Genomic DNA, 26,409 nt, shown 5'->3' on the forward strand with positions numbered 1-26,409 from the left:
TGAGATTGCCAATAGTAGAAGCAAAAGGCACATTGGCCAAGTAGACTTTGTCATGCTCTGTAGAAGTTGACTGCTCCTTAGATAACCTAAAGTGACTAGCCAAAGAAGTACTCACTGGTTTTACATAATTCATGTTGAATCTGCTCAGCACCTTCTTCTCAAATTCTTCTTGTGATAGTTTCAAGACATCAATATCTCTAGTAATCATCATCCTAAGGATTTGTTTTGCAGCACCCAAATCCTTCATTGCAAACTTCTTGAACAACTCCCTTTTCAACTTATTTATTTCCTATTTGCAACCACCTACTATCAACATGTCATCAACATATAATAGTAGAATATTGTAGGATTCATCAAGCTTCTTCACATAATAGCAATAATCTGCCTGGCGCCTCAAGAAACCATTTCTACTCATAAAGGTGTAAAACTTCTTATACAATGGTCTTGGAGCCTGTTTAAGACCATACAAGCTCTTTTGAAGTTTGCACACAATTTTATCATTTCCCTGTGCTTTGAAACCCAATGGATGTAGGGGCTAGACACAAGGATTGAGAATCCGGATTCGTGGTTACGTGGTGCTCGAGAGAGGCATGAATCACGGTAAAATCCAGAGTTGACATTTCTTGATGTGAAAGTAGTTAATTAGATTATTGCTTGATAATTTAGGATATAATTAGTGTTTAGTTCAGATTAATTCATCATATTTGGTTAGGCTAGTTGACTAAAGAATACACAAAATTCAGTCCTCCCTGTGGATATGACCCTCGCTTACTGCTAGATTACATGAACAATTCATACGCTTGCGAGGTATAAAGGCCGATGTAATAAAAATTTCACATCAAGTTTTTGGCGTCATTGCCGGGGAGGCACGTATTAAGTGTATTTCTATGTTCTCCATAGTCTTAGGTTAGGATAAAAAAAAAAAAAAAAAAAAACATGCTTATGACTCCTATTGGGATGTCTCCATTTCGCCTAGTGTTCAGCAAAGCATGTTATCTACCTGATGAACTTGAGCATAGAGCTTATTGGGCCATTAAGGCTTTGAATTTTGATTTGGCTCAAGCGGATGAGGAGAGGAAATTGCAATTGAATGAGTTGGAGGAGATACGTCATGATGCTTATGAGAATGCCAAATTGTATAGGAGCGAACAAAAATTTTACATGATAAATCTATTTTTCGCAAATCTTTTACTGTTGGGTAGAATGTTTTACTTTATAACTCACGATTGCATTTATTTCCAGTGATGTTGAGATCCAGATGGTGAACGGGTCTGTCTTCAACGTTAACGGTTAGCGACTCAAACTGTATCGTGAGAATGTCCCCACATCAGAGGAGGTGATGGTGATTTTCTTGCAGGAACCTGTCCTTTCATCTTCATTGCGTCAGAGTCATGCTTACGACTATAAACTTAGCACATTGTGGGCAATCCCCACGTTTCTATCCTTTTGTACATTACAGTTTTTATTTTTGGTTTAATCATTCTTATTGGGATAACCTTTGGTGTACTCTGGTCTTGATTGATTGGGGTCCCCTGGCGATGTCGGCCCCGTCATGGACTCGGGGTACTCTCTTGCCAGCTGAGAGCGTAAATGGTTCTGGTAGTCGATGACCAGACATTTGGTCCCTAGTTTGAGAGGTCTGTACTCAAACAACCGTTCTAGGATTGACCAGTTCGAACTTGAAGTATTGAATGAAAACCTTATGGTGAGTAACTCAAGGACTTGTGTTCAGCGCGTGATTCCTACTACCTTCAGTGGCTAGTCACATGGAGATTTCTTCAAAGTGTGATGTGGAATAGCGGTTTCATCTACGGATTATTACCTACGGGTACGATTGATACGAGTAAACCTTCTTCGAGGGAGACTATGTATCATTCCTGGGGGTCTTTATTGACTCTTCGGTATTATTGTTGATGGCCAAACACATATGGTCCCACCTATGGATTTAGGAGCCCTGAGGGAGCTTAACCCTTACTCTGCTGAAGTATAACTAGCTAAGCTGTGAGTCAATTGGAGTAGTAGCTACTAGACGAGAAGACTGGCACCAAAACCGACGTTAAGGCCAGCAATAAAACGTCTAATAAATCAGATATTTTAGTGATTGTTAGTTGGGTTGTTTGATGATGTGTCATGCTCTAGGTTTGGGGGTGTTTGCTGATATCTCTTTTCCTTGCACTGTTTTGGCTTTGCTTTACTTCTTGTGTGCCAATGGAGCATATGGTTTCCATGAGTTTTATTATTCTTTAGCTGTTATTCCTTTTCGTAGTCGTTCTGGTGTTTTAACTTTTCCCCATTGAGGACAATGTAAGGTTTAGGTTTGAGGGGGGAAAACGGCTCTTTTATGTCTTAGCAATGATTTTCTTTGATTTTTGTTCGTGGTTATCAAATTACTCCTCTTAGTATGTGGTTAACTTTAGTAGAGTTAAAATAAGTTGCTCAAATGTGTTTCAAAAATTTTCATAAAACTGTGTAGAATATGCCTATTAGAAATCTGATATCACTTGTTGTGATCCATGAGAATTCAGTGGGATAACTTATTATTGCATTAGACTTAAAACTTAGTTGCAAAAGAGAACATGTAAATCTAGTGTTGATCTATGTTAGTCTGAATAGTCTTGTATGCCTGTTTGAACTCATTCCTTTTTATATCTCAGTGAAATTCCTTGTTGTAATGTATGAATGCAAATGGAAATGTTCTTGCTTGCCAAAGACAGATAACTTCAGAAACAGCCTGGGCAAACCCAGGGACATGCACCAGAACAGACGGTTACTTAAAAATAAGTGCATGTGCAGTGAAGACGAATACAAAATGGTGGTAATACCAAAAGTATTCAGTGAAACAAAAATTACACTGGTAATAGCAAAAATGCGCTGGTAATAGCATAAAATGGGTTTAAATCTGGAATCAATGAGTTTCCTTAACTTTGATGATGAATTGTAAGTTGAAAGAAGTTGCAGGTCAAGATTGAAATTGGTATACTTCCTTTGTGAGATTGTCAGACAACAGGCTTACTCTACTATTTTCTCTTAATTGTGATGTGACCAGGATTTTATTGTTACTTGTTGCCTCTTTGTTCTATTGAAGTAATTGCTTATGGGTCACATTGGTTCAGGTGGAGTAACAATGAGTGTATTTGGATTGATAATGTGCTATATTTTACACAGGTTTTCAAATTGAGTAGGGTTTCAAATGATTTTCAGATATTTTACGATACTAAGTGTTAGTCATATGCTAATGAGGAGTAAATTTTCTTCAGTTTTCTTTTTATATTGTTGATTTAGATGAATTTTGTGGGTAAATTCCATGCAAACCCTCACAAGACACAACTTGTCCCCTACTGTAAAGTAAGGGTTTAACGGCTTGTTGCATGCGCTAAATGCAATCGTGTTCCCTACAAAAGTGGCATTTTGTTTTCCTAGGCTTAATTTTGGTTCTATTGTTGTTTTTCTAGGGACTAGCAAAGATTTAGGTTTGGGGGTGTGATAGATGCCAAATTCTGACATGAGAACTAGATTAATTATAATAGAATAGCCCTTATAATTGTGTTATAAGTGGTTATTTATCGGTTTTCAAATGTTATTGAATTTGGCATTAATCACTGTCTATATTGAATATTTTTCTCTCCTGAATTATATTTCATTGCTTTTAGGGTTTATTTCTTCCTGAAATTATTTTTATGGATTCAATTAAGGAATTTTAGGAGAATTTTGGTGGTGAAGGAGATATTAACCAAAATGCCATTAGTGAAAGGGAGATAGATTTTTAGGGTAAAATCGTTTTGAAAGAAAGGGGGGCTCGAGGGGGAAAAATAGGGGAGGCCGCTAACCGTTCGGAGGGAAGACCTGAGAGGGCTCCCTCCGAACGCCGTTCGTCACCGTCATCCACCGCCATCCTGCAACCGAGAACAGACCAGAGGAGAGCTCGAGAGAGTCTCCGTCGCGGCGAGTTCGACGCTGCCATTTTCTGCTCGCCAGGCCGAGGGGTGACCCGAGAAGGCTCCTCCGTCGCCGATTCCGCATTCCGACCATCCTCCGGCGTTGATTACCCATTTTTGACCATTTTCGGAGCTATTCCGACTCCGATCGAGACTCGAGAGAGCTGGTCAGATGACTTCGGCTCCATTCCGTTGAACGCCGTTTGTCACCTCCATCCGTGGGTTTCTATCCTTCTTCGCTGGCATCATCTCTACCTCCGGCTACTCGCTCTTGCAACCTGAAGCCATCAATTTCTGGAAATTGCAGCACTCATGAGAATGAGCCCGTGCTGCCCGAGCAAGAGGAAGGAGACGGGGAGTAATCCGTCATTTTGTAATTTAATTTTCCTATAGTTTGAACTTAGGTTTTGAATGTTTATTAAATTTGATTTGAGAATTAATGTTCATCGAATATTTGTTTTCTGGATATTTGATTAAATTAGCTAGTTAGGGTAGGATTATAATTTAGCTTGGATTTTGGTATTGTAATCCGATTTCTGTCTTTTACTCTATGCGCCCGAGAGGGGCCAGACGCAAGGATTGAGAAATCGGATTCGTGATTATGTGGCACTCAAGAGAGGCACAAATCACGGTAAAATCTAGAGTTGATAATTTTAGCATCATCACAATAGGAAATTGATTCTCTGCATTCTATTGTAATCCGATCTCTATCATTAACTCTAGGCGCCCGAGAGGAGCTAGACGCAAGGATTGAGAATCCAGATTCATGGTTACGTGGTGCTCGAGAGAGGCACGAATCACGATAAAATCCAGAGTTGACGTTTCATGTTGTGCAAGTAGTTAATTAGATTATTGCTTGATAATTTAGGATATAATTAGTGTTTAGTTCAGATTAATTCATCATATTTGGTTAGGCTAGTTGATTGAATTTTTTGTATTCTTCAGTCAACTAGGCTAACCAAATATGATGAATTAATCTGAACTAAACACTAATTATATCCTAAATTATCAAGCAATAATCTAATTAACTACTTGCACAACAGGAAACGTCAACTCTGGATTTTATCGTGATTCGTGCCTCTCTCGAGCGCCACGTAACCACGAATCCGAATTCTCAATCCTTGCGTCTAGCCCCTCTCGGGCGCCTAGAGTTAATGACAGAGATCGGATTACAATAGAATGCAGAGAATCAATTTCCTATTGTGATGATGCTAAAATTATCAACTCTAGATTTTACCATGATTTGTGCCTCTCTCGAGCGCCATGTAATCACGAATCTGATTTCTCAATCCTTGCGTCTAGCCCCTCTTGGGCGCATAGACTGAAAGACAGAAATCGGATTAAAATACCAAAATCCAACCTAAATTACAATCCTACCCTAACTAGTTAATTTAACCAAATATCCAGAAAACAAATATTCGATAAACATTAATTCTCAAATCAAATTTAATAAACATTCAAAACCTAAGTTCAAACTATAGGAAAATTAAATTAAAAAATGACGGATTACTCCCCTTCTCCTTCCTCTCGCTCGGGCAGCACAGGCTCGTTCTCACGGGTGCTGCAATTTCTAGAAATTGATGGCTTCGGGTTGCAAGAACGAGTGGCCGGAGGTAGAGACGATGCCAGTGAAGAAGGATAGAAACCCACGGATGGAGGTGACGAACGGCGTTCGACGGAATGGAGCCGAAGTCATCTGACCGGCTCTCTTGAGTCTCGATCGGAGTCGGAATTGCTCCAAAAATGGTCTAAAATGGGTAATCGACGCCGGAGGATGGTCGGAATGCGGAATCGGCACCAGAGGACCCTTCTCGGGTCACCTCTCGGCCTGGCGAGCAGAAAATGGCAGCGTCGAACTCGCCGCGATGGAGACTCTCTCGAGCTCTCCTCGGGTCTGTTCTCAGTTGCAGGATGGGGGTGGACGACGGTGACGAATGGCGTTCGGAGGGAGCCCTCTCCGGTCTTCCCTCCGAACAGTCGGCGGCCTCCCCTATTTTTCCCCCTCGAGCCCCCCTTTCTTTCAAAACGATTTTACCCTAAAAATCTATCTCCCTTTCACTAATGGCATTTTGGTTAATATCTCCTTCTCCACCAAAATTCTCTTGAAATTCCATAACTGAATCCATAAAAATCATTTCAGGAAAAAATAAACCATAAAAAGATTGAAATATAATTCAGGAGAGAAAATTATTCAATATAGACAGTGATTAATGCCAAATTCAATAAATGCACGTTTCATTTGAAAACCGATAAATAACAACCTATAACACAATTATAAGGGCTATTCTATTATAATTAACCTAGTTCTCATGTCAGAATCTGGCATCTATCAGCTTGTAATCCCAAGTCTGACTTTCTAAGCTATGTCTGGTCTAGTACACACCATAGCATACGTGAGATTGCCAATAGTAGAAGCAAAAGGCACATTGGCCATGTAGACTTTGTCATGCTCTGTAGAAGTTGACTGCTCCTTAGATAACCTAAAGTGACTAGCCAAAGGAGTGCTCACTGGTTTTACATAATTCATGTTGAATCTGCTCAGCACCTTCTTCACAAATTCTTCTTGTGATAGTTTCAAGACATCAATATCTCAAGTAATCATCATCCTAAGGATTTGTTTTGCAGCACCCAAATTCTTCATTGCAAACTTCTTGAACAACTCCTTTTTCAACTTATTTATTTCCTATTTGCAACCACCTACTATCAACATGTCATCAACATATAACAGTAGAATGATGTAGAAGTCATCAAGCTTCTTCACATAACAGCAATAATGTGCCTGGCGCCTCAAGAAACCATTACTACTCATAAAGGTGTCAAACTTCTTATACAATGGTCTTGGAGCCTGTTTAAGACCATACAAGCTCTTTTGAAGTTTGCACACAATTTTCTTATTTCCCTATGCTTTGAAACCCTATGGATGCATCATGTAAATTTCTTCCTCCAAATCACCATGAAGAAAGGTTTATTTACATCCAATTGCTCCAACTGCAAGTCTTCATTTGCCACTAGTCCAAGCATTGTTCTAATAGTAGTCAATTTCACTATTGGAGAGAAAATCTCAGTGTAGTCAATGCCTTCTTTTTGTTGAAAGCCCTTTTCCACCAGTTTTGCCTTGTGTCACTTGCTGCCATCATGTTCGTCTTTTATTTGGTACACCCAATTATTCTGCAAGGCCTTCTTTCCTTTTGGTAGCTCAATCAAGTACCATGTCTGATTTGGATAACAGTGAATCTATCTCATCCTTCATGGCCAATGCCCACTTGGTTAATGCATCAACTTGCACGACATCCTCAAGACTCTCTGGTTCACCTTTATCAATCAACGGAATATAATTCTAACCGGGGGAGTACCTTTGTTGTGGTCTGCTAATTCTAGCAGTTCTCCTGTGTTCAGCCACAGAAATGTTCTGATTTATTTCAGGAGGTATGCTTTCCTGGTTTGCCTGAGCAATATTCTCCTTCTCAATAACTAGAAGATGTCTCAACTGAATCACTTCAAAATTCTTGGCTTCATCACTTGTGCTCTCAGATTCTGTTCTCAACATGTCTTTAAACATGGCACCTTCATTGAAGATCACGTCCTTGTTCCTAATAAACTTACGACTTTGGTCATCCCAGAAGCGATAACCAAATTCGGTACCACCATAGCCAGTAAAAAAAAATATCTTAGATTTAATATCAAGTTTACTTCTAACAGTAGAATTAATTTGAATATAAGAAACACAACCAAAAACTTTCAAGAAATAAAGATTTAAATCTTTGTAGCTCCAAACCTCTTTTGGTATTTTGCAATCCAATGGTGTTGAAGAACCTCTATTGATCAAATAGGTAGCGGTGCTAATAGCCTTAGACCAGAACATCTTTGGCAATCCCATATGCAATCTCATGCTCCTAGCACGCTCGTTCAAAGTTTTGATCATCCTTTCAGCCACACCATTCTGTTGAGGTTTTCTAGGAATGGTCTTTTTCATTTTGATTCCATTATCAGCACAGTACCGCTTGAAATCATAATTTATGTATTGTCCCCCATTATCTGACTGCAGACACTTCACTTTCAAATTGGTCTCATTCTTTACCATTGCTCTCCATCTCTTGAAGGTATGAAAAATAACATATTTTTTTTTCAATAAATAAACCCATATCTTTCTACTTGCATCATCAATAAATGTCACATAGTAGTTAGAACCACCAAGGGAGGTAACAGTTGAAGGACCCATACATCTGTGAGAACCAACTCCAATGTTTTTTGCTCCTTTACAGCCTTAGAAAAGCTAACCATTTTCTGCTTGCCAAAATTACAGCTTTCACACAAACTGTTGTTTATAATTTTCAACCCTGGTAGCTTCCCTTTGGACTGAAGCACTTTCATTCCCTTCTCACTCATGTGATCGAGCCTATAATGCCACAAATCAAAATCAGTAACAGCATCATCAACTGCAACAGTGGCTCTGCAACTGGAAGTGATGTAAAGAGTTCCAGTTTTAACTCCTCGTGCAACAACCATGGCCCCCTTTGTGACTTTACAAGAAGCACCATTAAAAGTCACATTATGACCTTCATCATCAAGCTGCCCTACTGAGATCAGATTACGCATCAATTTTGGTACATGTCTCACCTTGTGAATTTGCTATACTAACCCGTTTGACATCCTCAAATTGACATTACCAAAATCGACAATATCCAAAGGTTCTCCATTAGCAAGATACACCTTCCCGTGATCTCCAACAACATAATTCTCCATGATCTCATGGTACACAGTGGTGTGAAAAGAAACTCCTGAATCTAACACCCAATAGTCAATAGGGCTATCAACCAACAAGAGTAAAGCGTCTTGTACTTCTTCAGTCACCGTATTTGCAGCTTCATTTTTCTTTTCATTCTACTTTGGTGCTCTGCAATTCTTCTTTATGTGAGCAGACTCGCCACAATTACAGCATTCCACATTACTTCCAAATTTGGACTTTCTTCTACCATTCCTTAACTTTCATCTACCATTGCCCTTATTGGAATTACTCTCGAAGTTCCTACCCCTAGTATCAACACTGAGGGCAGAATTAGATGTCGACGATTCTCCGAAGTCCTTTCTACGAAATTCCTCCCCAAACATCATTAAAAATCAATTTCTCGGTGCCTACCGAGTTGCTGACCGCAGCCCTCATAGTCTCCCAACAATTTGGTAGAGACGCCAAAAGAATTAAAGTACGAACCTCATCATCAAATTTATTCTAAACAAAGGTCCATTTATTTACAATCATGCTAAACTCATTCAAATGCTTTGCCACTTATGTATTTTCTGTCATCTTTAAATTGAAGAGTTTTTTCATGAGATGTACCTTATTATTTATGGAAGGCTTCTCATACATGTTGGAAAGAATCTTCATCATCCCCACTGTGGTTTTCTCCGATGCCATATTATTCAACAGTGATAATCGGACTACTCCCAACACCTGTCTATCAAAGAGATTCCACTCTTCAGCTTTCATACCTTATGGTTTCATATCTAGAAGTGGTGAGTGCAGCATTTTACTGTATAGATAATATTTTATCTGCATCCTCCAGAACACAAAATCCATACCATCAAACTTGTTGATTCCTAGTGTCAATCCTTCTCCACCAGTCATTGCTCTCAATCAAGAACCAAAGCTCTGATATCACTTGTTAGGAATTAGACTCCCTAATTCCAAACTAACGAGAGCAATAATAATAATTACAGAAGAAAAAAAATCAAACACAAAAAATACAACAAGATTTATACAGGTTCGCCTCAAGGTGAGCCTACATCCTGTCTTTCGCTGCTGCAATAACCCACTATACAGATGAAATAGTTCACAAGAGAAAAATTTTCTCTAACCTCTTCGGCCACAATATATGATGTTGCTCCAATGATAATACTTCGAGTGATAAAACCCTAACAACGGCGCCCCCAAATATAAAGAGAAATTAGGGCAACTGGATCACAAGTGTGAAATCTCCAAACTACCCTTAATATACCGACTCAACATAAGGCATTATTATGCTTCACAACTTAACAGTATAATCATAGTAGAAGAAGATTAAGGGGTGAGAAGAAGAAGAAAAGTTGTGGAGAGAATGTTTTAGGAGGAGAAGAGGAAGAATGACGAATTTGGAGAACAGTGGAGGAAGAATATAGTAATGGACTTTAGTCCAAACCCTCCCCCTTAAGCTATATTTATAAATGATACAAAGTACTAATTTTATAATTATACCATTCACCCAACATATTCATATCTTCCAACACATGGAAAACAGGATCGGCTACAATATGAATAGTTGCTCGGTAGTCACAATGGATTACATAGGCTTGGTTATTAGGAAACTAAGTTCTATCATTAGAAACTTGAGCCACAATAGCTCACTTACTGCATATGCTATGTGTTAGGAATTAGACGACCTAATTCCAAACTAACAAGAGAAATAATAATAAACGCAGAAGAAGAAAACAAGCAAGAAAAAAGACAAGATTTATACAAGTTTGCCTCAAGGTGAGACTATATCCTGTCTTCCACCACTGCAATAACCCATTATGAAGATTAAATTGTTTACAAAAGAAATTGCACACACTCGTGTTTTTCTCTAACATGTCTCAGCTGCAACTGATGATGCTCCTTCGATGATGATGAAACCCTAACAACGGCACCCCCAAATATAAAGAGAAAAATTAGGGCAACCCTAATACAAGTGTGAAATCCCCAAACTACCCTTAATGAAATAGCAGTCAATATATTGTGGATCTGGTGGGGCTTTACGAGGGGAGCATTAATTAGGCTCCACGGAGACCTTACCAAGAAGGTCGATCTGTGTACCAAATCAGAATGAGTTAATTAGGCTCCACAACTTAACACTATGACCCTATATTCAACTTCAACACTCGATCTAACGGTAATATTTATGTCATCTACATAAACACCATAAGAACCATACCTTGTACAATATTTGTTTGTGAAAATTGAGTGATCACTTTCACATCTCTTAAAACCCAGTCATACAACTATCATAGTGAACTTATCAAACCATGCATGAGGTGATTGTTTTAGCTCATAAATTTCCTTATTTAACTGATATACTTTCTCCACCTCAACCACATGGCTTAGTAGTTGCCACTTAAAATTGGCAATGGTGAATATATGAACTCTTACCGAATTGAATTTTTCCATAGGAAAAAAGGTTTCATCATAACCATGCCATGTACAACAAATGTATTTGGGACTTATCATCTCCCCCACAAGAAAAAAAGGTAGTGAACTGCAAATGGATTTTACAATCAAATATAACCCTAATGTCACAACAGCTCTATATAAAGTACGGTTAATAGCAAAAGCGTATACACAATCCTAAATTTTAAAATACAAAGAGTAAATAGGCATAACACAAAGGGCATTTCAATTTTATAGTAGTTTGTTGTCCTTTCTTGGATAGAAAATCTACTACCAAAGTGTTTGTACCTCAGAGTTGACTCACTATGCTCAAATACCATATTGTCTACAAAAAAATAGCCACAAATGCCTAATTATAATGTGATTATATAGGTTTGGTATAGGCAATGTTGATTACAATGTTTCCTAATTATAAATGACTTATAAAGGGACTTCCGTCATTCAATTGACTATAATAGCCAATTTACACAGCTCACTCTTTCTTGATTACAATGAAACTAGGCTCTCTAGCCTAGACTCACAGTAGAAATTTTCAAGTGCTAACTATGCATTTTTGCTTATACCTTCAAAGGGATTCAACAAAAAAATCGACTTTCCAACCTATACCTTCAAGAGGATTTTAGCAAACAATTAGGCAGTCTAGTCTAGACCCGATACAAATTGAGATGATAAGAGATCTTTCCGATACAAGGTTTGACCAAATGTTTGGAAGGTTAGTTATACTTATGCACACATACAATGCCTCTCAATTAGTTTGATTTCCAAATTACAAGCACTAGTATACAGTCAATCTTATGTGCCCAATTTATCTGGGATCGGCTCAATAAGTCTTGAACTAACTTAATTTAAAAATCCAAAGCTCAAAACAAATTTTAGATTGGTTTTCAACTTAGGGGACATAACAAAAGTAGTTCAATGTAATGAATAATTTAAATTTTATATTCCACAAGAGATAATTTGAACTATAAAAATTATTTCAAAGTTGAGGATTACTTGTTTAATTCTCTTCAATAGGTTCAATTAAGTGATTTCAAAGTAAATACATGTAGAGCCTTGAATTTTAAATGTTTCACACCAATTCATGAATCATGCCAAAGCCACTTAAAAGTTTTTTGCTAGAATGATCGCTATGATTTGAAAATATTGGTGTAAAGATTCTAATACGGATAAAACTAAGTGAATAAAGATCTCAAAATATGCTAATATTCTTAGCTACTATGGAGAGTGGATTTTTAAATATGCAAATTCAAACTCCAAGATCGATTTCAAAGTGTAGGTGTGCTCAAGTGTGGTTGTGAAAGCCTTAAAAATTGAAAGAGTAATTGTTTTGGGCAACACCAACTTAAATGAATGAGTTCTCAACATTATAAAAATAAATAAATAAATAAAATTATTGAGCTTAGAAAGTCTCAGTTTTATACTATTGAAAAAATTGATGAAATCTTGATAAAAAAACTAAGACAAAATATTTAACCTAATGGTGATCTTAATGTTAAGGTCTACAAGGATAAACCTAGAGGGAATGCAGTTGTTTTTAACTTTTAACTCAAAATAATACAATACAAGTACCCAAACAACTCAATAAGCAGTCAAATCATGCAATCTCAAGAACACAACAATTTTTGTATTGATTCACAACCCTCTTTTAGATTACTAATCCATTCCCAAAGTTATATTACTATGTTCTGCAGCCTAACGACATCTATAGCAACAAACCCCAAGGGTCTAATTTACAACATCTGCCTAATACTTGGAACTTATGGTCAATAACAAGTAGGTACAAAGACCTAGACCCATAAAAGAGTTTCAACAGCTACCAATCAGCCTATCCAAGCTTAATTCATTGGTATATACAACTTGTAAAGATCCCTTTACAATTTTGCACAAAAGCCTCTTAGATAGGTAAAAATTGCAGTAATAAAAGAACAAAAGAACATACCTAATCATATATGATTCTACCACAACATAGCAGCTCAATTCAATATCAAATGAATGATTTTAAAATATAAGCATGTTTGAAAATTGAAAAGTTGATGATCGAAGTTTTGAAAAGTAGTAGAAAGGCTCCAATTGAAAGTTTAATTTGATAGGCTCACAACCGAAACTTAGCTGAACTAAATTCGAATGACTTCAAAATATGATCAAGCAAGTTCAACATGAAAAATATAAACCACAATCAATAGATTTTAAAATCAAGAGTACAAGTACTCACCTTTTTCAAAACCCTCCTTGATTTAGTTCTTTTTCTCCTACATTCCAAAATCTAAGATTGTTTGGGAGGCTAGGATAGCTTGATTTTGCTTTTGGTTTATTGTGGCAATTCTTGGTGAACAATATGGGATGAAAATTATTTAAAATAGAGCTCAATCAAAAGGTAGAAAAACCAGTAGTGTCTAGTCATTTGTCTCAAAAAATAATTTTTTGTCCTTTTGCAAAAACCAATCAAATTGATTGCAAGAAACGTCATAAAAAATTACTAAATTTTATAATTTGAGCTTCTAATCTAAATAGTATTTGCAAATTATAGCGGCCTATTGATCAAAATGTTATTTAAAAATTTTGGTGACCTATGGAGGCCCAATCGAACCTCTAAAACATTACTTGCACTGCTTCTAAAGCGAGCCATATGGACGATTTAGTTGGATAGTCTTCATAAGATGTTCTTTCTCTTTTCTTCGGTCTATTTGAATGATTGGTCAAATGATTACTTCCATGAACTTTTCTCTCCTATGTTCTTTCAAACAGAGTCAATCTAGTCGAATGGTCTTCTTTAGTGAAGCTTGTTTTCTTTTTTTTTTTTCTTTATAAGGCATTCATTGGTCAAGTCAGTCAAACGTTTGAGCAAATAGACTACAACAAAAACTTTTCTCTCTTGTTCGTGGAACTTGTCCAGTTGAATGGACTACAACTTTTTCTTTTTGCCTTCATTAGCTTGGTTGTTTGGACGTCTAGAGGAAACATAGCAAATAGAGACCTTTCTCTCCCCAATTCTGTCAAATAACTATCAGGCATTTGGATGGGTTTTAGGTTTTCTACAGCCGGTCAATCCGGTCAATCTTTTTGCATAGGTCATTTGGACAATTCTCAATCCGTCAGATGAGTGATCTACCTTTTTTTCGCTTGAGGTTTTTCTATGAATTTTTCTCATTCAAATTTTATAATTAATTTTTTAAGTATTTGTTATCATCTAAATTAACTTCAAAAAGACCTACGGGGCAAACACTTGAGAACAAAAAACACTATATGGGCAAAAAATTCAAAGGCTACTCATAAAAATTATCAATCCACCATTCACTCGTATTCTTATGAAATTCATGCCTAAATTAAAAAAAAAAAAAAAAAAAAAAAAAAACATTATATTGACCAATGTCAATAGCAAATATTTGGTTAAATAAATAAATAAATTATAAAACGAAAATTTTATAACCTTGAACAACAATCAAGCTCATAGACATATCATTATAAGTTGGTTAATAAAAGTCAGTCCTATTAAATGAGTTATTATCCATGGCTACAAATAGCAGAAATTCCACAACCAAAGTCATTGATCTCTAACAAATTATCAACCCATACTCTACATATTTATACCAAATCCAAATTAAATATCTAAAAACCAGGATAATAAAACATTAGTGTGTCATAAAACAAAAAATAACGATCTAAAAGAATAGACACTTTATTGAACAACCAGACACCAATAAACTTCAGCTCAAATAAAATGTATCTGAAATAAAGTTGGAGAAAGGAACAGTATTATATAGGTAAATAAAGCTTTAAGAAGAAAAGGAGAGAATTGTAGGCTGAGCGAGTTCCTCTCCCAACTTGCCCTCGTAAATAACTCATTTTTGTCCAATTCTATAGAAGGTGAATTTAAAAGCCAGCATATTTTTATATGTTTTGCTGGTAGAACACTTCAATCGAGAACATGTGGTTATTCACTGATTCTGTTGCAAGAAAAGTTACCATAGACAGTGGGTTAAACTGCATACTAAGAATGCATCAAGTATAGTTAAAATAATATTTAATTGTATTTCTCCTCTAACCAAGCAAAAAAACTCTTATTTTATTTTCATTTTTCATATTTTTTTCTTCTAGATCATTTTCTTCTCTCATTCATGCTGTTTGGAACCCAGAAAAAAAATGAAAAATTGACCGTTATTATTCCCAAACAGACCAAAAATTTGATCATCTTATTTTCATTAACTACTTTTTAAAATAATAATGGTCAAATTCTAACACTTACCGAAAGTCAGAGGTTACAGCTATGTAAACATAGTTTTAATTAACGCTATGCAAAAGGAAATAGAATATCCTTGACTTCCTCTCAATAAAATTACAGCCAATGGGGCAAAAATAACATGGACACCGCCAAACACATTTTGGCTGCTCAAACTTGCAAACCCTAAAAATTATTGAGAATTTACGAATAACGCTGATCCTTTTGTTCCGCCTGGTATCTATATAGTCCTCACACAACATATACAAACAAAGCACTAAAGAGGTATAGGTGTTATGCGTTTTCTTGCAGGCTTTTCCGTCGGAGCTGGCCCTACAGGACTTGGAGCGACTAGTTTTTCTTCAGCAGTATCTAAAATCACTCCCTTATCCACAACTTGGACTTTGTCAATCTCCATATTAGCCACATTATCTCGTTCAGGAGCCACTTGACTTCTGTTGGCCTCCGAGATTTCCTTCTCTGTGACTGATACATACATAAAACTTTTTCAATTTCATAATAAAAACAACTTATGCTTTGTACCAAATTTCTCTATGTGAGTGTCTTCTAACCTTGTTTATCATGGTTTTTATGCATGATTGTTCTTCTCTGAGATTATAGAGATCTATCTTCTAGGTTATCAAAGAGTTTCCCTAAACCTTTAGACAATGTAGTGATTTGTTTTACAGGGACAAGTATTCCAAAAAAAAAAAAAAAAGACATGCAAGAGGGAGGTTTCAAATTGGAAGTTTCTTCATGATTTATTGGTGAACTAAAGAAACAAACCTGCAGCACGTGACCCCAGTTCATCATCTTCAAACTCTACTAGTGTACAGTATCCATCTTGGGAGGACATTGCAAGATGCTTCGCATCAGATGACCTTGCGAAATAAGGAGTAATGGTGAGAAACACACCCCAGAGTTGTAGCCTCCAAATTTAGTAGTATCATGAAACTGATGAAAGTAACAGGTAGGTTGGATATACCATGCAATATCGGTAACAGCTGCATAGTGAAGACCAGCCAAGACTGCTATAGGAGGAATGCTCTCAGTATCATAAATGTATAAAGAGTTCAAGGTAGCTACCGCAAAGATAACTCGATATGGTAGTTTAAACAAGCCATCTGCACAAGTTCAGTTATCAAGGTAAGGCACCATGTATCTGCCGGATGAGAGACAATCACACGACCAAGAAAATCCTATTTGCTGGCAGAATATCAGTTCCATTGTTTGTGTGTTTTACTGCCTAATGTCATGGATTTTAATTAGATGCCCCACCAAAATACCAAACCATCTACCAAAAGCAAAACTGGTGTTTTACTGCCTAATGTCATGGATTTTAATTAGATGCCCCACCAAAAAACCAAATCTTCATTTAGCAAGCTCTAACGCTCAGAAAGTTTCTTCCCTAGAAAGACAATAAAATAACAAAATACCAAACCATCTACCAACAGCAAAACTGACCTTTGTTAGAACCACGTAAGCTAAAAAGGACAGGGCAAAACCTTATAGCTATAACAGGTTTGCTTGCACCTGGTAATTGTAATGCAGGCCTGCAAAATATAAACAAGTTTTAGTTAACTACCAGGGGTTGGGTAAATTTGCTAATAAAGAAGGAAAATTTGGTTTTAGGTCATTGAGAAGTGATCATTTTGCCAGAAAAAAGGCAGAAAGTGGAAACAACAACAAAGGAAAACGAGTTATGCAATACTTCTTGCCTTGAGAGATCTTTCCGTGAAATAACGTATGCTGTATTTATTGTTTCTGATGCAGATGAGAACTTACTACTTCCTGAAACCAATAGAACAGAATGAACTCAGCAATGTGCATTCTTTTCCAGAATACAGCAATATGTGATCCCAAATCTCTTGAAATGCTGTGGCAGCTTTGAAGCAAACCTTCCACACACTTAAAAGGGTTATGAACTTTGAAAATGTCAATAAACAGTCATAAAGTTGGTGATTGAGATCATTCTCAAATCAATAGGATGGAAATCAGCGAAATCAGAAATAGATTTGTCTCAGATTTGAAAGTTTATCCATGGATCAACAGCTCAGATGCGTAGTTGTCAGGACATAAAAAAGGGCAAAGAACCAACAAGTAGAAAAGGGAAAGAAAGTGACCATCAAATAAACTAATTAATTATGACATATTTTACATCAAACAAACTATTTGAATCAAACCCTTTAATATTTTCATTTTTAGTTCTTTTTTTAAGCAAACAGATTAATATAGAATTTTCAATGAAAATTTAATAAATTTCCATTGACTTTTAGTGTAATTTTAATAAAAATATTGGAAAATATTTCTGACACACTTCCTTAAAGTCTCCAAAAGGTTGCCATAAAAGTTAAGGTTTCATTATAGTTGCAAATATGAGTTTCTGATGAAGCGAGGATGCAAAGCCCACCCTCCCTAAATAGTTTCAGGTAACTATGTGATATAAGACATTATTGTCATAGAAGAGGAGCTAGAGGGATCCCTAGGAAATTTTTTGTATTTAATAGGGGTAGGATAGGAAGAATAATTGCAAACTAGGCGCCAATTTGGAGGAAGCAAGGTGGTACCCCATTAGGGGTAGTTTGGTCTTTTTATTTGAAAATGTCAAAGTCAAAAAGTCAATTTCCTCATTAGGAGTCTTAGTTCCCTTTTTTATTTCATTTCTTAAGTTAGAAAGTCATAGAGTCTTGAAATCCTAGTCTACTTGTTGTTTAAGTCATAATTGAATTAAGAGTTTCTATTTTGCATGTAATTGAATTCTATAAATAGAAGAGGCTAGACTAGGGCAAAATTATGCCTAAAGCCTGATTTAAATTTATGTTTTTGTCTCTTACTCTCCTCCAAAATTTGTGCTCCTCTCTCCCTCTTTTTTCTCACTCATCCCCTGAACCTAATTCTGTATCTTCTCTTCTTCTCTTCTCCTCATCCTTAACCCAAAGGCCCTTCTCTTCTTCTCCTTCTTCCCTCTTCTTTAATTTTCTAAATTCTCAACCCTCTTAGCCCTCTATCTCTTCTCTCTTATCCTCCCACGGGACTATCCTCTCTCTTCCTCAATCTCTCTCTTTCTATCTTCTTAATTCCTCTTCTTTCCTACAATCATCCTTACCTTCTTTTTTTCCAGCTGCCTAACCTCTTCACTTTCTTCCCTACAATTAATTGAAGAAGATAGGTCATCCCTATGGTGTCAGATCAGTCCTCCATTGGGACCTTTTCTAGTCTTGGTCAACACTAGAAGCATGGAAAAAACAAGAAGAAACAGCATTGCAGGCCCTAGTGCTGAAGATATTTTTGGACTTCTAACTCAATTTAAAGCTATTGGAGACCAGGTCTCCAACATGATGACCAAACTAGATGAAGTCACTCTTTGGATGAATTCATGGTAGGAGGAAAAAGCTTCAAGATCCACATCACCATCTACTCAGCCACCGGAGAAAGAATCTTCTTCAAGGCAAGTTCTTGAACAAGCCTCTACACTTTCTCTCCCACCATCCTTGATGCCCACACCATCCAACGCCACTTAACCCCCACAACCCGCAGCCTTTCAATATACCCCATTGCATAGTCCTACCATCTTGAGCCCACCCCAATCCTCATTCTTCCCACCCCTACCACTAAGGAACTACCACCAGCCCATACCCCACTCTACTACATCCCCAATCCCACCTCCCACCCCATGACAATCTCTTTTCTTAATACTACCCTATCCCCCAAATCAGCCCGCACCACACTTATTTCCACCAACCCTAAAACTAACCCTCCACAACAAAACAACCTTCACGCAACCCATCACTTTAACCCTAACCCTCAGATTTCTAGAATGTACCACCTATCTTCTCACTCTATTTGACCACGATCCATTGAGCAACCTCCCTTTCATTCACATTTCCTCTACCCAAAAATAGCTAAACTTGACTTCCCCAAATAAAAAATAGAAGATGACCCAAGAGGTCGGGCTTTTTAACTGAATAGTTCTTTGCTTTTCATGTCATTGAGGAAAACCAAAAGGTACTGCTAGTATTCTTCCACTTAAGGGGATGCCAAAAGATGCTTCAAGTGGCACAACAAGGCAGCCTTCTTCTCACCTGACAAGAGTTTGTCCATGCCCAATGTGTTCGCTTTGGGTCAACTTCGAATCAAAATTTTGACTCTCTCCTGGCTAAGCTTCAACAGACCGGCTCAGTTAGGGACTAACAAGCTGAGTTTTAATGAATTACCAACAGAGTCCTATTAAGGAATAGTTCCACATGGATTAGTGAGTACAAAGATCTCAAGTATATTAGTTGTGAAAGAAGCTTCCTTGGGCCCAACTTCACATGGTATCAGAGCAAGTACTCATGTGTCGGCCTCCATCCAAATTAACCACATGTAGAGCCATAAAAGAGGGCCTACACGTGAGGGGGAGTATTAAGGAATCGTCCTACATGGATTAGTGAGTACAAAGATCTTGAGTTTATTAATTGTGAAATAAGTTTCCTAAGTTAGCTAGTCATTTTGGGATGGGCCTTGGACCCAACTTCAAAAGTCCAATGGCCAGAACACATACAAGTGGGAAGTTTTATTGGAGGCCTTAAGCCTGAGTTGGCTGATGAAGTAAGAGTTTTCTACCCAAAGACCGTCATTAAAGCAATTTACCATGAGGGTTCAAGAGGAAAAAATTTCACTTATCAAGTCCCTACCTTGAAGACCTTCTATCCAGCCACTACAATCTTCTACTCCAACTACAACCAGCAAAGCTACCCTACCTAAGGGTAGTTCTCCATGGAAACCATTCAAGAAGCTCTCAATGAAGAGAAGGAGAACCGTCGCAGCAAGGGTTAATGTTTCCATCTATGTCCTCGAGGAGGACTCCACTCTCCATAGCTTTACTCCAATTAACAACCTCGAGAACAAGGTTGCTCTTCAAGAGGAGGGGGGGAATAATATAGTCCATAATATTATCGTAGAAGAGGAGATAGAGGTATCACTGGGGTATTTTTTGTAATAGTGGTAGAATAGGAGAAATTATTGCAAATTGGGCACCAATTGGAAGAAGCAAGGGGAGACTCCTTTAGCAGTAGTTTGGTCTTTTTTATTTGAAAAAGTCAAAGTCAAAGTCAAAAAAGTGGTTTTCCTAATTAAAAGTCTTAGTTCCCATTTTTTATGTAATTTCTTAAGTTAGAAAGTCCTAGAGTCTTAGAGTTCTAGTCTATTTGTTATTTAAGTCATAATTAAACTAGGAGCTTCTATTATGAATGTAATTGAACATTGTAAAAAGAGGTTAGGCCAGAGTAAAATTTTGCCCAAAGCCTCTTTTAAATTTATGTTTTTATCTCTCCCTATCATCCAAAATTTGTGCTCCTCTCTCCTCACTCATCCCCTAACCCAAATTCTTTTTCTTCTCTCTTCTCTTCTTCTCTTCTCTTCCTTAACCCAAAGGCTCTTCTCTTCTTCTCCTTTTTCCTTCTTATTTAATTTTCTAAGTTCTCAACCCTCCTAGCTCTCTATCTCTTCTCTCTTAACCTCCCACGTGACTATTCTCTCTCATTCAATATCTCCCTTTCTCTCTTCTTACTTCCTCTTCTTCCCTACAATTATCCTTACTTTTTTTTCACAGCTGCCTTTCCTCCAAATTCACTTCTTCCCTACACTTAATTAAAGAAGATAGGTCCTATCACTATGGTCAAACGCTAGGTCTAAGTTGCCTCTACATTCATTTAAACTATGGAGATTAACTTGCCAGTTTCCCCAATTTAATATTCCTAAAGGATTATTTCTCCCAAAAAAAATAACAATATCAAAAACTTCATATGTAGTAGAGATAAATAAAATCATAGTACTAAGGCCAAATTAGAACCTAGAATCGACAAAGATATGACTTTGGGACATCCATACATCCATAGAATTTAGAACACCATAGATACCCTCTTAATGGGGGTGGAAATTTTGGCCAATTAGCTTTACTGCTGTACTCATCCAATTATAAACACATGGAAGAAAAAACTTTAGCTGTGTAAGGATTGGAGTAATATTATCCAATTATCTGTCTTTCATTTAATAGAACGGATTTGTGTAATAGGGTACTTTGTATCTGATTACCCATTTACCTAGGTTTTAGGAGTAAAATATCTAATTTAAGTTCATTTCCTGTTACGAAGCCTCACTAATGCATATAATGATAGGCCATGTTGGCCAATAGAGATTACTAAAATAATAATAAATATAAGCCCCTGTGTGAGCCTAGTAGGATCAAGTCATACTTTAGAAATCCTTAGGAAATTATTTGTGTCAAATAAGAGAGTCAAAGGTGGCATTTCGAAAACAAAAGAGAGTCAAAGGAGGAGTTGAAGGTCAACAAGGAGGAGAGGACAAGTGGCGCCAAGGAGGGGCAAAACTGTTAGAACATGGCCCAAGAAAAGGGCACCAAATCTTTAGGGGCAAAAGAGTCAAAGAAGACTCTGGAAGGCAGAGACCCAACATGTCCAGGGGTAAAATAGTCCAAGAGAAGTCTTTAGAAGATGGCACGCATCAAGAAAGAGCAGAATTGTCTAAGAAAATTCTAGAAGATGGTGTCAAATCAGCACAGAGGCAGAATTATTCGGAGAATTCCATCTTTGGCTAGACATTTTGGGAAAAACATGTACCCAACTTCAATACTTATTGTGGTCAGGGGCGCTTTCAAAAGGATATGACAAGTGACTAGGGAAATCAAAGAAAAATGGACACGGAAAAATCGTTGCCTCAATTGCTCAGTGATGCCATATCAAACAGCCTTATTCTTCTGCGTGTTACTCATTTTCATTGCTACTTCTTGCACATGAATGCTGGAAAATCAAATCTTCAAGCGGTGTTAGTTTCACAATATTGGATGTTGAATTTGGATCTTTCATCTAATAATCAATTTACTGGTTTATGTCATACCATGTAATTTTATTTTTTTCCTTTGTCAAGTAAGATGTCTGGACTGGAAAGCCAACAAGAATAGGAGATACAATTGATCAACTTTACACAAAATAATCTTTTGAACATCCAGTTAACAGCTACAACTTGCTCTATTTTTCAATTTACTTCTGTGGTATAAACATACTCCCAGAAAAAGATGAAAGTATCATTCCAACCCAAGATGTGTATGTACAACCTTAAAGAACAGAAAATTCACTACAGTTTAAGCAGACGCAATGAATTAGAAACAAAGAGAGAGACCTTATTCAAGGAAGAAGAAAAAGTATGTCCTATTATTCATAATGTTACAGTCGGGTCTAGGTCCATCCCAAATAACTATCCATTGTTAGGAGGTCTATTTCCGGCTAATAACAATAGGAGTTTTCATAATCCTAATTTAAGTGGGATAATTCCCATTAACATTTTCATTTCCAAGCCTCAACAAACAGACAACAAGCCTAAGTTGTGAACAACATAAAAGGGGCACAAACTAGGCCCAACAGAACAGATGTTCTGTTCTAATACCATGCTAAAGTTGGGTCCAGGTCCGTCTATAAATGATTGCCAAAGTTAGGAAGTCTTTTTTCTAACTAACAATTATAAGACTTTTCCTAGCACTAATCTAAGTAGAATTATTTCAACTAACACATAATAAAACATGATATGAGATTTCTGAATGTCTTGGTAAAAAAAAAAACGCTTATTATCTAAAGTAGCTCCAATATAAAAGGTAGCAAAATTGTCCACAATTTACCCATTTCCTGGAAGATTCCTTCTCCTTAATGACCTTTCTTAGTTGTACGTGGTATCATCTAACGCTGCAAAATTGATGAAATTTAGTTGATAGATAAGGCTGGAATACGAGATACCCAACTACCACCTTCTCAATGATAGGGAATTCCTGGTTTTCAAGTTCCAAGAAAAAACTTGAATTTTCAGGATTTTTTTGCAACTAGCCATTTTTATTTTTATTTTGTAGTGGGTAACTATTCTCAGTAAAAAAAAGAGAAAACAATGGTGCTCCAAATTGACTTAACAAAATAGCTACATCATTTTAGTAGAATTCTCCTAGGACTAGACTTCCTAATTACAATTGAATTGTGACTTACAAACAAACAAGCAATTAACCAATAATTAACTTAAATAAAAACTACCAACAATGAACACTTTATGAGTTTCCTAAACTGACTACTAATAAAGCAAACTACTAACCAACACTTTCAAAAGTACAAATCTCCTAATTGGAACGTTAATAAACAAGGAAACTAATTAAAGTAGACACTTGCTAACTTTCTTTTGATAGAAAGTATTAATCCTAGTACCAAAAAAGTAATTTTCCAAAAAAAGTTGCATTCTTTTCTGTCTTCTTCTTCCTCTTTTTGCTTCCTTCTTTCATTAAGAACTTTCAATGGTTTATGATGACTTAGTTTGTCCTCATACTTTTCAGCAATTTCTTCAACATTAGAATAGTGTACTACGTTATCATCCTATGGCTGGTTAAAATGAACAGGAATTTCTACTGCTAATAACAGGAATGTCTACTGTTAGCAAGTAGAAAGTCCTAAACTATGAGCAGGCTCATCTAAGCCCATAGGATGATTAGGAAATCACAGCAAAAAAAAAACATAAAATAAAAAAATGTATGGCTTCAGCTGAGTTTAAGTTTCAGGAGTTAAACTGTTTGCATGATATTCTGTGAGTCACATGGGATGCATAGGCTGTCATGAATTTAGAGTCAAAAAAGGCTATAAGTACCAATCTTTTGGCAAAATATAAGCAGCACTTGTACCGATTTATAATAAATGGAAGTTGAAATTTTTTTATCAATTTTAATTATTTATTCCTAAGACATAGTTTCTCTGGTTTTCAGCTAAGGCTGCACCATGTTCACTCCAACAGTTATTCTGTGCATGTAGAAAAATGAACTAACCAATATCATCAAGAAAAAGGCTTTGGTTTACAAAATTTAATGAAATATAGAAAACAAATATCACATTAGATAAACCATCAATATTAATCAGATAAAAGCTCTACATATATCTAACAGTTGGGTATGATAAATTTCTAAAGACAGGGAATAAGACCAAGTCCTTGCTCGGAACACAGTTAACCTCTATACCTGCTGGTGCAACTAAAAATGATCCATCAGGTGACCAAGCCAATCTTCGAAAGAAGGATGGCAGTGTCTCATCATGGAACAAATGGCTCTTCACTGAAGTCATCTGAATGTATAGAAATGTTATAGAAACATTTTAGAAGGTTCCATATATAATGATTTATATAATGATTTGCTAGAAATTGAAGTTGCAGCCTTCTTACCTTACAGTCATCTACCTTCTGTCGTTCTGACTTTACAAGGATATACTGAGAAACATAATTTCTCTTGTCAAGACCCTTTGTCTTTGTCTGATTCTTATTAATGTAAATTCGACAAGTCCTATCTGAACTAATGGAAGCCAAATACCGACCCAATGGGTCCCATGCAACACCTTGAACATAGTGCTGATGGGCATCCAAGATCTGATGGGCAGACCCTGAAGTAACAACAACTGTCATGAGTATAAATCAACACAGTTACTCCTATATGCAACTAATTCTTGTTACATTCACCTTTATTAACATCCCATATAATGCAGGAATTATCCACTGAGCCAGAAACTAGAAATGTGCCATCTGGGGACCATTGCAGGTCCAAAACATCCTTGCGATGATATCTGAGTCCAATAGATCCAGTCAAACAAAAATTAAAACAAAGAGAAGAGAAGAGAAAATAATCAGGCAGAGAAGTATTACGATAACGTCTTAAGCACTTTCCAAGAGGGGCCATCATCCAAAGAGAGAAACTTCCATATGACTAGGTCACCACCTATAATCGTGAGTCAGTTACGAGCATCTACCTCGGAAATAAAGTTCAAGAAACGCAAAAGAAACAAAAACTTTAATAAAAACATTGAAAAAACATACCATCAGCACCAGAAGCTAGATGTTCTCCTGCAAATTATCAAGAAAGGAGTATTATATCCATGTTTAAGGACAGAATAAAGGATATAAAATTAGTTGTTCCCATCTTCACTAGAGCTATTCTACTAGAATTCAGTAGTCATTATCCACAGAAAATGGTTTTTTAAAAAGCACATTATAGAAATTCAGAAACAAATTAAAATATTTTCCTTCTCAAAGTAATCAACTTGCTATACTCATCAAAGACTAGTATTATTTCATTCTGATTGTTGTAAAGGCACCATAGAGAGCATCAAAATCAATGAAGAAAATGTCTGTAAAGGTGAAAGAACAACACAGAAAAGTAAATATCATCAATCTCAGGATCAATATCAGAACCCTGTTCCAAATAAGTTTGGCTGCCTACATCAATCCACCTCGTCCTTCTTGTTCCATCATTTTTAGTTGCATAGTTAAGATTACCTTCTTTTTAAGTCTTTCGTCAAGGCTTTGTCAATCTATCATTGCTTTCTTGCCATCTTCCAAAGAACATTCATGTAACATTTCTAACCAGTGGACTACCAAATGAGCTGTGAACATGTCCAAACCATATAAAATGACTCTCTTGTTTTCTCTGTGCTCCTTGTTGTCCTCTGACTTCCTCATTTTTAATTCTGTCAAAGTTCTACCACAAATCCACATCAACACTCATATTTGCCGCTTCATCCTTTCTCAACACTGGCCCATAATGCATGGCCAGTTTAGTATTAATTGTAGAATACTGATCCACCTTTGCGGCCTGCACCTGTGCTTCACATTCCAAAAGCTAATCCTGGCTTCAGCTACCCAAAATTCATTCTACACGCTATACCCTTGTTAGGCTCCCTTCATTTTGAACTATTCAAACTAGGAAGAGAAGAATCTTTCTAATGTATAGCTGACCTTCTATCTTTTTTTTTTAAAAATGGTAATGAATTTATTTCAAGAAGAAAAAGAGTACATCAAGGAAGGTCTCCCCTTACAACAAGAGATTGAAGGGAGGAACCCAATTTAGCACAAGAGTTTGCAGCCGAATTGGCTGATCTAAGTACATGAGATCAGGAACAAGGGATAGAGGAGATGAGATCTATAATATAAAAAACAAAATTGTCAATGACACCATGGAGGGAATGAGGAGGAGCACCATCTAATGACCACCCAGGAGTCGCCTTCCACAATGAGCG

At 36.7% G+C, this 26,409-nt stretch overlaps 1 protein-coding gene across 1 annotated transcript in view; it reads right to left on the bottom strand.

Annotated features, from left to right (window-relative positions):
- Positions 1 to 15,322: 15,322 nt before the first annotated feature.
- The window catches only part of LOC137950384 (chromatin assembly factor 1 subunit FAS2), a 37,951-nt gene continuing 26,864 nt past the window's right edge, over positions 15,323 to 26,409 (bottom strand). Inside the window, exons 3-12 of the mRNA XM_068796827.1 lie at positions 25,211 to 25,237; positions 25,040 to 25,112; positions 24,857 to 24,960; positions 24,566 to 24,780; positions 24,366 to 24,468; positions 17,047 to 17,119; positions 16,793 to 16,881; positions 16,314 to 16,452; positions 16,115 to 16,209; positions 15,323 to 15,814 (exon numbers count right to left, since the gene is read on the bottom strand). Coding sequence (XP_068652928.1) covers positions 15,606 to 15,814; positions 16,115 to 16,209; positions 16,314 to 16,452; positions 16,793 to 16,881; positions 17,047 to 17,119; positions 24,366 to 24,468; positions 24,566 to 24,780; positions 24,857 to 24,960; positions 25,040 to 25,112; positions 25,211 to 25,237 — 1,127 coding nt within the window. The 3' untranslated portion in view covers positions 15,323 to 15,605. The remainder of the gene's footprint in view (positions 15,815 to 16,114; positions 16,210 to 16,313; positions 16,453 to 16,792; positions 16,882 to 17,046; positions 17,120 to 24,365; positions 24,469 to 24,565; positions 24,781 to 24,856; positions 24,961 to 25,039; positions 25,113 to 25,210; positions 25,238 to 26,409) is intronic.

This window comes from Aristolochia californica, unplaced genomic scaffold (genome assembly GCF_029961685.1).
Source record: "Aristolochia californica isolate CCGP_79_NKW_82.1479 unplaced genomic scaffold, dmAriCali1.0.hap1 SCAF_14, whole genome shotgun sequence".
NCBI classification, from domain to species: Eukaryota; Viridiplantae; Streptophyta; class Magnoliopsida; order Piperales; family Aristolochiaceae; genus Aristolochia; species Aristolochia californica.